General features: G+C 36.0%; 1 protein-coding gene across 2 annotated transcripts in view; it reads right to left on the reverse strand.

Moving 5' to 3' along the window:
• Positions 1–16,139, reverse strand: part of DMXL2 (Dmx like 2) — a 181,059-nt gene that overhangs the window by 58,749 nt on the left and 106,171 nt on the right. For both annotated transcript variants that reach the window (XM_018054197.1, XM_005685773.3), the window contains exons 11-16: positions 14,801–15,072; positions 13,264–13,960; positions 12,803–12,924; positions 6,926–7,015; positions 4,001–4,118; positions 254–373 (exon numbers count right to left, since the gene is read on the reverse strand). In XM_018054197.1, the coding sequence (XP_017909686.1) occupies positions 254–373; positions 4,001–4,118; positions 6,926–7,015; positions 12,803–12,924; positions 13,264–13,960; positions 14,801–15,072 (1,419 nt within the window). The remainder of the gene's footprint in view (positions 1–253; positions 374–4,000; positions 4,119–6,925; positions 7,016–12,802; positions 12,925–13,263; positions 13,961–14,800; positions 15,073–16,139) is intronic.

Here is a 16,139-nt window from a genome sequence, read left to right on the forward strand (position 1 = left end):
AATTAAAAATCAATCAAATTTATTAATTCAATACGTCTAATGTACCCATTTGGTTTGTTTTTAGATTAACCTGTTTCATTAACAATTTATGGCCCTATAATTAAAAGTTTGGCATATACATACTTCAACTCAGCAATTCAATTTATAGTTCACTGAATCACCATTTTAAAGAGTTAACCAACCTAAAGCATGTCCAGTAAAAATGAATTTATCTCATATTATCGCTACATAAAATTGTTATATAATTACTTACCTAAACATGCCTGTATGGATTTAAGATGAAGGTGCCACATGTGGAGAATAGAGCAATTATCGCTGTCCTTTTCAATTACTACTAGAAAGAACTTTTCTGAAAATGGTGGTGGCCGATATCCTATTGTTAAAGGAAAAGAAATATTTAAGTTAACATGTTTCTATAGGCAACCCACTCCAGTACCCTTGCCTGGAAAATCTCATGGACAGAGGAGCCTGGTAGGCTACAGTCCATGGGGTCACAAAGAGTCAGACACGACTGAGTGACTTTACATGTTCACATGTTTCTATAGGGTTAAGAGAAAGACATTTGTTTAAACAAAATCTCTTGGTATGTACTGGAAGGAAACGGAAGAAAAGATGTTTAGAAACAGTTTTATATCTTTTGTGCTAAAAGTTAAGTGGCTATCAAAGACTAATGGGGCTATATCATTAAGCACAAAAGCCAACATGAATGGATGCCTACTGATCAAAGATTGGGCCATCTGAGCAACAAAGAATAAAAAAGAACACAATTTTATTAAAACACATTCATAAAAATACCAAAAATGAGAGGGCACTTAATGATAAGTGAAGAAAGGAAGGACAAGAAGGACCAAAAGGAAGAAATGAAAGGAAGAGAGAGAGAGAAAGCAAGAGGGAGAGAGGGAGCAAGTCAGCCTCATTGGATGTCCCTGGAAGTAACTGGGGCACTAACTCCTTAAATGGAAAACTAGAAATTAAATGCAAAGAATGAAGTAAACATATATTCTGCTTTTTCTATATGTAAGATATGTAAGACAGTCATGGATAGAGGGCTGATTGTGGTGGTACAGAAGAGACTTTTTAGAAATTTACATTTTATGAAAAGATTATTTGTGAACACAATTTTTCCTGTTGACAATTACATTTTTCATATAGGATAATGAGATCTACAAAGGACAGCAAAAACTTTCTTGAAAAATGTAAACCTGTACATTATATGAAGTTATGGGTGTGAGACTTTTGAAAACTGTAAAGCACCACAGAATTTAAAGAATATTTCATTCAATGAAAAGAAAGAACAGAAAAAAATGAAAACTCATAATGGCAATTCATTGGCAAGGAGCACTGCTAAAACGCAAATTGTGGCCTCTGAATACCATGCTCCATGGGAAGGAACAATTTGGGGGTGGGGGGTGACTCTATTCTTGCAAAGGCTATTTACAAGAGAAGCCTGGTATATCTTGCTGTGCCTGAAAGAAAGCAAATTATCAAAACTAATGGGTTGTGTCAAAAGGACTCGGGACCAACTGAAAGTATCTTCACCAGTCTAATACAGGACAATGTGAACATTAAAATTATGACTGCACTGACTGAAATATGTTAAGTATATAAAAATTAATGATTGATATATCTTTGTATGCATATTATTCAATAAAGAGTTTTTCTAAAATGGGTTCATAATGACACACAAAATAAAAAGAAAGACAACAACATTCATCCATAACCACCAACAGGAACCTGGGAACAAACTCCTTTGAATTCATCAATTAAAGAGAAAGAACTAAGCACTTACTCTGCCTTTTCTAAAAAGAACTCTATTTCAAGACAGCCAAAAAGCTCTTGTGGATAAGGAAAAGCTTTTCCTTCCAAATGCTTTCCAGCTAATAAATAAATGAGAATTGATAAAACTAGAAAATCATACTTGAAAATCCTTAATGAAATAATTGACTGAAAAGCAACAATATCAATGGAAGAAAACATGAGATAACAGACTGCTGGCATATTTTACGCTGGCGGCACCAGGTGAATTTTCTGAATCCTAGCATCACTAAAAATGAGACATCCTAACATTATGTTCTTTCTTATGTCCTTCTGTGATGGACATAAGAGCTCATTTGCACTTCACAGGAAAAATTTTAAATGACATCCACAAGTAACTGGTCAGAAAAAACTGCTATAAAATAACTTTCTCTAAAACAAATTAGTGGCATGATAAGAGTATAAAGGGGGATTACTTTAGCTTAAAAGACTCCTAGAAATGAAACACTATGTGTGGACTCTATATGGATATGGATCCAAACAAATTAAGAACCAACAATGCTGGGCTTCCCTGGTGGCTCAGTGGTAAAGAATCTGTCTGCCAATGCAAGAGACGCGGGTTTCATCCCTGGTCTGGGAAGAACCCATATGCCCTGGGGCAACTAAGCCTACGCACCACAACTGCTGAGCCGGTGCTCCAGAGCCCGGGAACAGTAACTCCTGAGCCCATGTGCTGCAACTACTAAAGCCTGTGCTCTGCAACAAGAGAGGCCACCACAATGAGAAGCCCCACAATGAGAAGCCCAGGTACCACTAGAGAATGGCCCCCACTTGCCACAACTAGAGAAAAGCCCGTGCAGCAACAAAGGCCTAGCACAGCCGAAAACAAAGCACTTAACAGTGTACAGAATGCAGCAGGGAAAGGCAAGAGGAGAAACACACACTTCAAGTCCCTTAAGAAAACAGCTATAAAATCAAGAACATTGAGGAAACTGTACAAAAACCAAAGGAGACATATGTATACCTATGGCTGATTCATGCTGATGTCTGAGCTAGCCTCACAGAGTACAGGAACTCATTCTGATTTTCCACTAAAGGAAATGAAATTAACCATACAAATTCAGTAGAAATGTCTTCCTTAAAAGTCTATACATAATTCTGTAATAAAAGCTATACTCAGAAAATAAAGTATGACCTTCTAATACTTACAAGCTTTAACCAGATAAAGTATCTGGAAACTCTTCGAAAATTAAAAACTATTCATTACAGAAAATGAATTCTTAAAGTAGGAAATATCTTTCTACCTTCAAACAGAAAGTATTCTACTCAGTATGGCTATTTTCAAATTTCACTTTCAAATAGAACATGAATGTTTTATAATTACAAAGTTGTAACCTCTAAAAGGAATATTTTAAGCTAAATAATAAAAGTTTAAACTAAACAGCATATGGTTTACATTTGCACATTTTATTTTTAATTGGAGGTTAATTTCTTTATAATATTTGATGGTGTTTGCCATACATCAACATGAATCAACCATAGATATACATATGTCCCCTCCTTCTTAAACCTCCCTCCCCATCCCACCCCTGAATGGCCTTAGGAGAACTACATTCTCTCAAGAAGGAGGAAATACAACCTTTCAGACAGGATATCTATGAGACAGTACCTTTAATGCTCAGAGTACCTGAGTTTCCTGGTATACCATACAACATAATATCTTCCTTCTACAGTCATCAATAATCTTTAGTAAACTTATACTACAGTTAATTGGCTTCCTTAAGATACCACAGGGATACCTACTACCAATCAAAATAATTTAACTGTAGTGTTGAACAATCAAGGTTAAGTTTTTAAACAATTAAACTATATTCCATAAATAACATTTATTGGCAAAGGCTATGTCACCAGTGAGAGTATCTTTCAAAACATAATTTTTAGGGAGGTTGGGGGAGAATGGGTACATGTGTATGTATGGCTGAGTCCCTTTGCTGTCCACCTGAAACTATCACAGCATTATTAATCAGTTACATCCCAATACAAAATTAAAAGTTTAATTAAAAAATAAATATATCCAATTTTTACCCACATATGTTCTTTACCCAGAAAAAAACAATAATGACAGAACTGGTGTATTTGTAAAAAATCATGAGTGATGACTTTTGATAAAAGACCTAAACTCAGTGAAAGTTTAGAGTTTTTTTAAGATTAAGGTATCAAACTCAAGACTATTTTTTAAAAGTACCTTGGGATGGTTGAAAAAATATTTCTGTTTCCTTTTTTTCCATATCTTCCTTATGTGGTTTATATCCTCTAATGAAGTCTTCTTGAAACACATGAAGCAACTGTGTATTTGAGCCACACTACAAATATGAAAAGAAGTAAAGTTTTATCTTTGCAATTCCATATCTTCCACTCACTACCTCTCCAAGAACCCTAATGTAGAAGAAATAAATCCAACAATTTCTGTTCTTTATAGAATAACTAAGTATAGTGGGAAAAACAAGAGAAAAAATCATTAGATAATTTACTTTCAAATACTCTATAGTCAATAGCAGAACTATGAAACTAATAAAAAGAAATCAATAGGTTTGCATCTCGGAAAAAAAAATACTGCCAGAAAACAAATTAAAAAAAGAAAAAAACAGGTTTCAAGACCGGATGGAGAAGGCCATGCAGACCATATTAAGCACACTACTACAGGTTCCTTTTTCTTATCCCACTTGAGAACCAGAAAAAAAAAAACCCAGAAAATTCCTCAAAGTACTTCCAAAAACTCTGTCTGGTAGGAATTATGAAGAATCCCATAACAGCCAGTGGGAATGACACATCTGTGAAAAAATATATCTACATTTAAGTAAGTAGGATTTCTAAAAGAATGGATGAAACATCACAATCAGCTGATTCTACATAATCACATGGGACCACACAGAGAAGAAAAGTAAAGATTTCACAAATAGCTACTCAGAATCACAAAAGTGAACTGAAATTCAAAGAAAGGCTAAATCCAAACAAAAACGTACTGTGGAAGTAAGTCAAGACAATTAATTAGATGGCTATCCGATGGATTTCAAGGAGGGGAAGCAACTGTGATAATCCTGGCACTCAATGGATGGGCTACAATCTTAGGGTATAAAGCAAATCAGCCTCCTTTCATAGGAGAAGGAAATTAAAGGACTATTGATCAGATTGACCAACAAATTTTTAATGAAAATTATAAGGTATTTTTATGTCTCTCTATATAGAAACACTAAAAAAAAAAAAAAAATCCCTTCACAGTCAAAGCATAAACAGTCATCTCTCCAGGGAAGAAGAATGTTGCTGCTGTTGTTTAGTCGCTAAGTTGTAACCAACCTTCTGCAACCCCATGGACTGTACTCTGCCAGGCACCTGTCATGAGTAAGTAGGTTGCCATTTCCTTCTCCAGGGGATCTTCCCAACCCAGGGACTAACTAGAAGGCAGATTCTTTACCACTGAGCCACCAGGGATGCCCAAATGTGAGAAAAGGGAAGGGTGACACCTTTATGGATACAGAAATAATACAGCACACTGGAAACCAATGTAGAATGAGTTCTAAAGTTTGTAATTCATAAGCATAAGCCATTTGTCAGTGCTTGCAGTCTACCAGCCCTTGTGATAAAGATAGCCACAAATGGAAAGGGAAAAAATCCTTCAATAAGAATGAAGTAAAAATCAAAATGCTAAGTGAAAAAGGTCTGTAATAATATACCATAGTGAAGAGTAGAGAAGGGGGTACACTGGGGAAATGAATTTAACAGCCAGTTCACTAAAAATTAAGACATTTATGGGAATGAAGCTAATACACTCTTCTCCTACATCCCTATGGAGTAAAAAAAGGAAATTATAGGTTAAGGGTTTCCTGAAATTAGTAACGTCTGGCAGCCACATTTCTGTTGCCAAGAGCTGATGTGGTCATTTCTCTACAGTGGTGGAAACTTTTCCTGATATAATGTGCAAGGACTATGAAAAAATAATGACCTAACTCTGTATTTGTTTTTAAATATGGCAGCTCTTTCTTCATTTCCTTGTTTGAAAATTGTTGGCAACTTCCTCACCAAAGTAACCTTTTTTCATATTTGGAATGAATACACTACTCTATCCCCTTCAGTACATAAACATGACCCTGAAGAAACAAATATCCTGAGGGCTATGATGGGATTTACAAACTCCCCATAGACAAAAGCATTCTCCTTCTTTCCTAAGTCAACTAGGGAAGAACAGTGCCCACATCAAAGAACTGTGATTAGAGAGTAAATGCATGCTTTGATCCTACTTCTATCTTCATTTTAATGCATCTCATAAAAAATATATAATACCCAGCCTAACAAGCCAAACACTCCAAAGGCATCTACTGAGCTGAAGTAAGTAATAATATATGGAATTTAGAAAGATGGCAGCGATAACCCTGTATGCAAGACACCAAAAGAGACACAGATGTATAGAACAGTCTTTTGGACTCTGTGGGAGAGGGAGAGGGTGAGATGATTTGGGAGAATGGCACTGAAACATGTATAATATCATAAATGAAACAAATCACCAGTCTAGGTTCGATGCATGATACTGGATGCTTGGGGCTGGTGCACTGAGACGACCCAGAGGGATGGTACGGGGAGGGAGGAGGGAGGGGGGTTCAGGATGGGGAACACATGTATACCTGTGGCAGATTCATGTTGATGTATGGCAAAACAATACAATATCGTAAAGTGATTAACCTCCAATTAAATAAATTGATATTAAAAAAAAACACAAACTGAGCCTCTATGCAGCTGTACTGTACATAAATCATTATAAATTTTCACTACGGAAATCAAAAGAAGTTGGCTGTATTTAGTATCAAACAACAGAATTACTCTCTGAATGAAATACTGTTGACCTCTGAACAACACGTAAGAATGATATACGTCCACTTCGGTGGGAATTTTTTCAATAGTAAATGTTACAGTACTACATGATCTGCAGCCAGTTGGATATACAGATGCAGCACTGAGGACGTGGAGAGCCGACTGTTAAGTTATAAGTGAATTTTCTATAGTGAGAAGGGTCAGTGCCCCTAATTCCCACGTTCAAGGTTCAACTGTGTATCATATGCCTGTAAAGCACTCTGGGATAAAGCAAGTTAATACCACCAATTCACAAACACGTTTTTACTTGGTTGGTTATTGCATCAAGTTCAATAATACAGCCAGGTCGAGCAGTTGACTGTTGGCTCACAATATTAAACACTTCTCCAATAAGTTTCTGTTAAAAAAAGAAAGAAAGAAAAGGTTCATAGTCAATAATATATCTACTGTCAGTATGACACAGCATCTTGGATATTTAAGGCTCTTCTAAATAGTCACTGATTTGCAACGGCAATTCATAAATTCAAAGAAATATTTCAACTTTTTATACTCACTCTCATTTTTAAAATTAACTAAGCAGAAAAACCTATAGTGATTACATAAGCAGTATACGATTTCAAGACATCTAGTTCTTTGAACATGTCTTCATTTAGCAACCTTAATGCTCCAACACAGACCTACCTGGCTGAGGACATGGCCCTATGCCTATGTGGATGGCTGCAGATCTACAATGCTATTTAAAAACACAGTCTTGCTAGGGCTTGTACTTGCCCTCAACAATAGGGGCAAAGGATGAGAAAAAGTGGGATTCTGTGACTTGGGATGGAGATGTGTAAACAGAGGAAGCCTAACTCTGGATCCCCAAATCACAAAATCTTTCTGCTAAAAAATAAAATAAATAAATAAAACACAGCCTTCCTTCCTTCTCCTTCCAAGCAGCCCTCTCTTGCACAGAAATCTTTCAGTTACTTCACCTGAAGCAATTACTTCTCGTGGAGATGCCCATCCTCCTCAGCACTACCTCCACTCTTACTGCCTTCGGAGCACTCAGAGTAGTAAGATCCCAGCTTAGCCCAGCGTGTAAGTACAAGGTTAGCTATGGGAAAGTAGCAATATACACTGGAGTTGTAGAATCTTTCCAATTTATATCAGCAGAATTCCAGAGGGCGTGCATGGGAACAGATTCTAGGGTTATTAGACAAAGACAAAATAAGTGCTTGGGTAGGGATGAATTTATTGTTATGGGTACATTCACCCTAGATTCAGGATTTTAAATGTTAGTTCAGACACCTGGAAGTGCTGCCAACAGTCTGGTGGGTTTGTCCATTTGAAACCTGGACTCAACTGTGACCTACAATTAGTGAGTTTAGAACACCGGAATTTCTCTAACACACTATGAATCTTTGCTCCTTACAAGTGTGGTCACTGGAGCAGCAGCTTTTTACAAATGCAGTCTCTTAGACTCCAAAGCTAACACATGTGTATTTTAATAAGCTCTCTAGATGATTCATGGGCATGCTGAAGTTTAAGAAGTACTGTTGCAGATCAATGGTTCTCAGCCTTGAACTATGGTTCAACTATGAACAATGGTTCTCAGCATACAGAACTAATAATCTCTGGTGCTTAGGTCCTACTTGTAGATACTGACTTATTGGTTCTTGGGTATAATCTGATCATCAGGCATTTTACAAGCTCTTCAGCTACATCCAACATATAGCCATGGTTGATATCCCCTTACAGGAATATCTATCTGCCAGCACTATAACTAACAAACAACTAACAAACAAGTGTTGAATGCCTTGTTCAACACTACAGGATCCCACTCAATGTCACCTTCAATTTTAAGGAGGCATCAAAAGCTCAAAAATCAAGATCAATAAATTCTTAATGCAATATTTTTAAATAAAAATTAATACAGTAAATAATAATGAAGAAAAAGTAGCGAATGTTTTAATACAGGATCCAACAGTGTCTTGATGAGCCATACTGGAGCCAAAGACAAAAGCAAAACTGCACAGACATGTTTTCATACGTCTTTCTAAGGTTAATTTTTTTCAGAACATTAAAGTGGTTGAAAAACATTAAAAAATGAAAGGTAGTATATTGAAACTCACAAAATCATTTTAAATTTATTTTTACCAAAAATAATTTAACTTCAGTTTACCAAAACTTCTTTTTGAAGGGCAACATTGTGACTGGATATTTTTTTTAAGTTCCCAAGTCCACCTCTAAGTATGGATAAGACTGCACTAAGCAAAATTTGTGAATTGGTTCTAGAAAATCCAAACACAATGCTGACTTTATATTACAAATTACTGACACTGCATGTCACTTAAAACTATTTGAGATGAAATTTCTATTAAGACTTAAATTATCAAAATATTTAAAAACCAAGTCAGTGGCTGGTTTTTGTAAACAAGATTATCCATATAACATTATTTTGCTCCAGTGAGCAATTCTAAATCTAAAGCATTTCAGTTAATTTTTCATATCTTCATTTTCAACATGAAATTAGTGTGCTGTAGTAGTCAGAATAATGGCCCCAAAAGGTATCTACATTCTAATTCTTAGGACTTATGAATATATGTTACTTTACATGGCAAAAAAAAAAAAAAGTCCATATGTGATTAAAGATCTTGCTATGAAGAGGTTATCCTGTATTATGTCCAATATAATCTTAAAGAGAGGAAATATGGTTTGATTTGGAGAAAAAGATATGACAAGAGAAGTAGACACCAGAAAGAGAAAAGGATTTGAAAATATTATGTACTATGTTGCTAACTTCAAAAGGCAAGATGAGGAAGACAGACAAGAAATACAGGTAGCCTGTGAAGCTGGAAAAGGTTTAAAAAAGAAAAAAAAGACTCTCCTCTAGTGTCTCCAGAGAGACCATGGCTTGGCCAATATCTTGGTTTTAGGCCTCTAACCTCAAAGATATAATAAACGTGTTGTTTTAAGTCACCACGTTTGTGGAATTTTGTTACATCAGCAGTAGGAAACTGATACAGATATCCACCAACAATTTTTATCTGACATGTACTTTTTCTAATAATAATTAATATCACATCTGATAATGTATTTCCAACTTTTTTCCATTCATTTCAGATTCATTTCACACGTCTTGTTAAAATTTTATACCCACAAAACACACTTTCTTCTTCCCAAGTTTCTCCTTCTTACTCATTTTAAGTTACAACTCTCAACTGATAAGAAACAGATTTATAAACAGAAAATTTCAAATAGAGAAAATTAGATAAGTAGATTTTTTTTTCGCACTTTGGAATGTATTCTTTTTGTTTCTTTAATTTTGCCTGTGAGGGCTCTTTGTTGCAGAGCACGGCCTCTAGAGTGTGGGGTTTTGGTAGCTGTGGCACACCAGCTTAGTTGCCCCAGGGCACGTGGGATCTTCCTAGATCAGGGATCGAACCCATGTCCCCTGAATTGGCAGGTGGATTCTTAACCACTGGACCACCAGGCAAGTCCTGTCTCTGGGGTCTTCTGTTCAAGAATTTAGCTTATGAAAGTAGAAAGGGTCAAAAATTTTCTACAATGAATAAATATTACATTTTAACTTTAAAAAAATGAAAATGGAAGGTTTAAGAAAAAACTACATTTGTAACTACACTGGAACAGAAGACCAAGATAAATTTTAAAATTCTAAGAACATATTCATCTGCTCTAAATGAAATTTCTATTTTCCTGGAAAAATAATGCCCAGGTTATTGATACATTTTGCCAGTGAGAAGAATGAACCATAGAGTATGTACTCTGAGAAATTATGGGGATTGACACAGCCAAAAGACAAAAAGCAGACAAATGTTATAATTTTCAAAAAGGAAAACAGCATACTTCTGTAAGCTGGAATAGCGAGCCTGATGTCTATTTAGTACATTTTAGTCATCAAGACATCAGGGTACACACAATCTACTATACATTAAAACAATCTCATACAAATCTGACTTCCTTTTTTGATTACAAGAGATTTGGCAGACAGGGTGTATTTTATTTGCATGACAAGCTGACTCATGCAAATACTTGGGATAAGCTGAAAAAATATTCTAGACAATAAAAAATGGAGAAAGATTTCAAATGTATACTGCTAGGTCCTTTTTTCAGCCCAGTACATTTAACATTTCTGTAATAAAATTCAGAAATTACATCTGAATTTCATCTAATTGACTTAGATGAAAACGCAGAACAACATTCATCGAACAGGCTGATGATGTAAGTCATACAGAAGTAACACAATTAACAGAATCTGGATTCAAAAAGATACTAAACATCTGTACCTTGAGTGAAATGTAATAGGGAAGTAAGTCTATATTTGAGTCCCAAATTCAAATGCACAAATATAAGATAGCTTGCTAGCAAAAAAAAAGACTCTTGATGTTTACTTGAAAGCTCAACATGAATTAATTACATACAAAGAATGTGGCATGACTGACAAGACATAATCTACTGAGAGAGGGCATAATACTGCTATATTCTAGAGATCCTACAATTTCCAGTGTATAAACAAACCAAAAGTTGCTCAGAACAGTAACCAGGGTCAAATACAAAGCAGTTAGATAAATCTATGGGCAGAGGAGCAGCAGGTCTGGCCTGAGGGAACAAATTTGGGGATTACAAGATAGGTGTCTGAGGTGATCTCTCATGTAAGAAATGTTGTTGTTTAGTCACTAAGTCGTGCCCGACTCTTTTGAGACCCCATGGACTGTAGCCCACCAGGCTCCTCTGTCCATGGGATTTCCCAGGCAGGAATACTGGAGTGGGTTGCCATTTCCTTCTCCAGGGCATCTTCTTGATCAAGGGATTGACCCCACGTCTCCTGCACTGGCAGGTGGATTCTTTACCACTGAGCCACCTGAGAAGCCCGGAAGAAACATTAGACTTATTCTAAATGAAACTACAGCTAACAGGTAGACTTTAAGGATTACAAATTTAATTTCAATATAACTGTGATGGTAATTCAAAGACTGAATGTGCTGCATTTAGAGTGGAGTTTCCCTCCTCAGACGTCAGAAGACAAGCTGGCAGGAATACGGTAGAGAGAAACAAAGCATCAGACAGCTAGTTAGACTAGGGAAACTTCAAATCTTCCACCTACATAATTTTAAGATGCTACTTTTCCAGACTTTCTCTATGTCAACCTTGTGACTCCAATCCAATTATTACTGTTTTTGGAACAAGACTTAGTTAGACATGTACTTTCCTGTATCCACTTTCAGGCCATCCTCTCACTCAACAAAGACTAAGGATCTATCTTTCTAAATCTTATCCATTTATCAAAAATGAACTCGAATACTGTCCTAAATAAAAACTTCTATGGCTACCCTAATCTGATCTCTCTCGCCTCTGAATTATGAAATAGTGTTTGCCAATTGATTATATATCACCTTCAGATACCTCTCTGTCTTAAACTGTTATTTAAACTTTTAATAATTTCTCTCAACTAAATTTAAATCTCCTTAAAGGCAGACACTGTAGTCCCTATACATCTAGGGACACATGACAGGCATTCAAAAACAGTCACTGATTTTCAATATTGGGAGCATTTTTATTAGAACAGCTATTTTATAAAAAGCCATGTTTTCACAGCTAAATGGAAAATTCACCATTCAAATCTGAGTATTAACTAACATGCATGACTTCCAGCTGAAATACAGAACAAGTGGAATGAGATACTACCACCCACTAATAACATATTCTAACCACAGGACTTTTTAAAATAATGACTCAAGCTAAGAAAAGTTCAAATGTTCCCAACCTAAACATACAGCTTGGTGAAGCTCCCTTAAAACCTTTCTTGAACAAAGAAAAATTAACAGAACCAAATGACAGAGTGAAAAATGTCAAGAAAAAAAATATAGTTTAGGAAAAAATTCATATTTCTTTCTTTAAATGTAAAATTGATGTGTGCTGTAAAAACTGTAATTTTTTTCTGGACTACAGGGATTCTAGTTCCTCAACCAGGGATTGAATCTGGGCCACAGCAGTGAAGGCATCATTAGGTGGTAATTTTGACTCATTTACCTTGAAACACAAATTAAGGAAAAACAAACTAGTTACAGAGAGCCCAGAACAAATGCTTACTCCCTGAACACCTACTAAGAAATGAAAGTCCTAGACAAAAGAGAATGGCTTCTTAGCTTAGATATATTAATAAAGATTAGGAAATACTTACTGAAGATTCTGGATCTGAGAGTTCATCCAATAATTTCCTTGCATCTACTACAGCTTGGTAGAGTCTCAGATTTTTGCCATCAGAAGCAACAAAGCAAGCACTAGCAGAATTGCAATACGTGCCTGAGAAAGTAAACACTCTGCATTATAATATATATATATTTTTAACTAACTGAAGTACAAGGAAAAAAAATCCATACTTCTCTTTTTAGGTATAACCATGGTCCAGAATCACAATGAAATGGATACAATTAATAAATATAAAATTATCAACAAAAAATTCAATAGAAAATAGGTTATGAGAGCGAAAAAATTAAAAACAAACTTTTAGAAACTCTAAAGACAGATACCTACATTTCAATACTTATTAAAAGCCCCCTAATAATAATAAATATAAATTACTTTGTATATAAATAACAGTTTTAAAGATGTATTAATTTTACTATTAAAATGAACACTTACCAAGACAGTAACTGGGAATAAGAGTTGGAAGCCAAGCAACATTAGAAAAGGCTGAAGTATGTAAAGAGTTGATTCGTGCCAACTCTGACACTCCTCCAGTGTATGACAAGGGTCCTATTGGGTCCACACGCCACAGAATAAGTTCACTGTAGATGGCATTCGGGTCATGAAATGTACGCGTTGCTGCATTTCTGAGAGGTTGTTTCAAGGAACCCTTTATGTGTCTTACAGGATCTATCAATCTACTTAATTTACTGTCTGAGTCCCACTGAAAATCTGATTCAGGAGTCAACAGAGCATTATGATGAGATGATGTCAATAATAATGGTAAAACGGAATGACATGCCAGATCATTGAGGTGAAATCGATGACCACAATATCTAAATTTGTGAGATACAGTTAGAACGGTGGTAAAGGCAGACTTATCAGCAAACGTGACTGCCCACTGATTGAGAGAGCCATCTATGTGTTTAGAGACCATCATTACTGTGGGAGCTAAAATGTTCATATTTGTACTGTGTGATCCAGAGTGCGTCAGTGATCCGTGAGGACTGCATTCAGCCAGCATGTCTTGGTGTAAGGGAGTGTGGTGAGAATCTTTCACAGCATTTATACAGGCATACATCATGATATTTTTACTAAGAGAGCTTGCATCACCAGATGGAAACGCAACAGGAATCCGAGAAGAAAAAGAAACCTGAAAAACACAATTATTATGACTCAGTGTAAGTAGTTTGTCTCCTCTCAAAGTCTTCTAAAAATACTTTAATTTTCAAAATGTCACACCTCAGCTTCCTAGCAAAAAATATCATTTTCAACTTCATTATGTTCTAATCCTTTCCCTCTATTTATATAATATCATCTCTATTCATAGCCTATGAGGAGAGTGAAGAAATAGTTGCAGGTATCTTGCCTGTACATATAAATGACTACAACTACAAATTTAAACAAATACTGTTCAGAAAGGTAACAGATAAAGATAGCTAGATTTAAGGAATAAAACTGGAGAAGTGGGGGGACTCATCCTGAGTCACATTTTTAGGATAATTTCTTGAGTGTTAAGTCATTTCAGTCGTGTCCGACTCTGCACCCTATGGACAGCAGCCCTCCAGGCTCCTCTGTCCATGGGATTCTCCAGTCAAGAATATTGGAGTGGGTTGCCATCCCTTCCTCCAGGGGAATCTTCCCACCCAGTGACTGAACCCACATTTCTTATGTCTCCTGCACTGGCTACCTGGGAAGCCCCCTAGGGTAATTTCTTAAGTTTATTCAAAATACTGGTAATTCCTAGGGAAAAAACCTAATATACACATATTCAGACGTTCACTATTGCATTTCATAGTTAAATTTACTGTACTTGAATTAATCAAGTTTGTAAAATTGGCTATAATTGATCCCCTTTGGGAGCAAGTTATTCTCTTCTCAGTTGCTTATCAAAAATAAAATGGTTAAATATTTCTGAAAAACTGCTAAATCTGAACGGCATCTGTTTCACTTTTTTAAGAAATGTAAAAACTGCTTCATCAGTAAAATATACCTGGACTTGTCTAAATATTCCAGGATTATATTCATCCAAATACTTTACATGCCACACTAGGAAGGTACCGTCTACTGGGTGTATGGTAAAAAGCATGTCAGGATTCTTATTCCATTCAGCTAGCAGCATTTCGATCTTCCGATCAAGCAGGACCGTAGGCAGTGGCATTGATATAATAGGCCGTGAATAGGTTCTAGGACTTCCCTCTCTTTCCGCATCTTCATGTTCTGATGATCCTGTACCTGCTTCAGATTCTCTATCTAGGGATAATTCTAAGTCAGAAAATAAATTCATCAGTACATACTAATAATACTATAAAAATTCATTTACATACTCAGTCAGTTCAATCGCTCAGTCATGTCTGACTCTTTGCAAACCCATTAACTGTACCCTACCAGGCTCCTCCTTTCATGGAATTTTCCAGGCAAGAGTACTGGAGTGGGTTGCCATCTCCTTCTCCAGTGGATGTTTCCAACCCAGGGATTGAACCCAGGTCTTCCACATTGCAGGCAGAGGCTTTACCCTCTGAGCCACCAAGGAAGCCTATTTACATACAAGACAATCAATAAACAACATACTATCTTTAGAGATCATGAGTCCCTTTACCAATTTATGGCCAGGGGAAAAAAAACAAGGAAGGAAATTATTTTCTGGTCTGAAAGAAAAACACCAATACAGTATACTAACACATATATATGGAATTTAGAAAGATGGTAGGAGACACAGATGTATAGAACAGACTTTTGGACTCTGAGGGAGAGGGAGAGGGTGGGATGATTCGGGAGAATGGCACTGAAACATGTATACTATTATGTAAGAAATGAATCGCCAGTCTATGTTCGATACAGGATACAGGATGCTTGGGGCTGGTGCAAGGGGATGATCCAGAGAGATGATATGGGGTAGGAGGTGGGAGGGGGGTTCAGGATTGGGAACTCATGTACACCCATGGTGGATTCATGTCAATGTATGGCAAAACCAATACAGTATTGTAAAGTAAAATAAAGTAAAAATAAAGATCAGAAAAAAAAAGGAATACAGTGTTTAAAAACTTGAAATAAAAATTGTATATAAATAAGAAAAAAAAATTATTTTCTGGTCTGAACTGAAACTTACTACATTTCTTAGTTTTAGATAAATCAAAATTTCATTCACACTATCACATTATCTTTATCATTTCTATTATTAGCAAAACCTGTCCCCCACCACACACCCCCCACCTCCGCCAAAAAACATTGCTTGCAAAATAATACATTATTCAAAGCAATACATTATAAGAAAGCAAAGTTAGATAGTAGATGGTCCATATTAGATGGTCAGAAAAGACCTGAGGAATGAA

Source organism: Capra hircus, chromosome 10, assembly GCF_001704415.2.
Source record: "Capra hircus breed San Clemente chromosome 10, ASM170441v1, whole genome shotgun sequence".
Classification (NCBI taxonomy): domain Eukaryota; kingdom Metazoa; phylum Chordata; class Mammalia; order Artiodactyla; family Bovidae; genus Capra; species Capra hircus.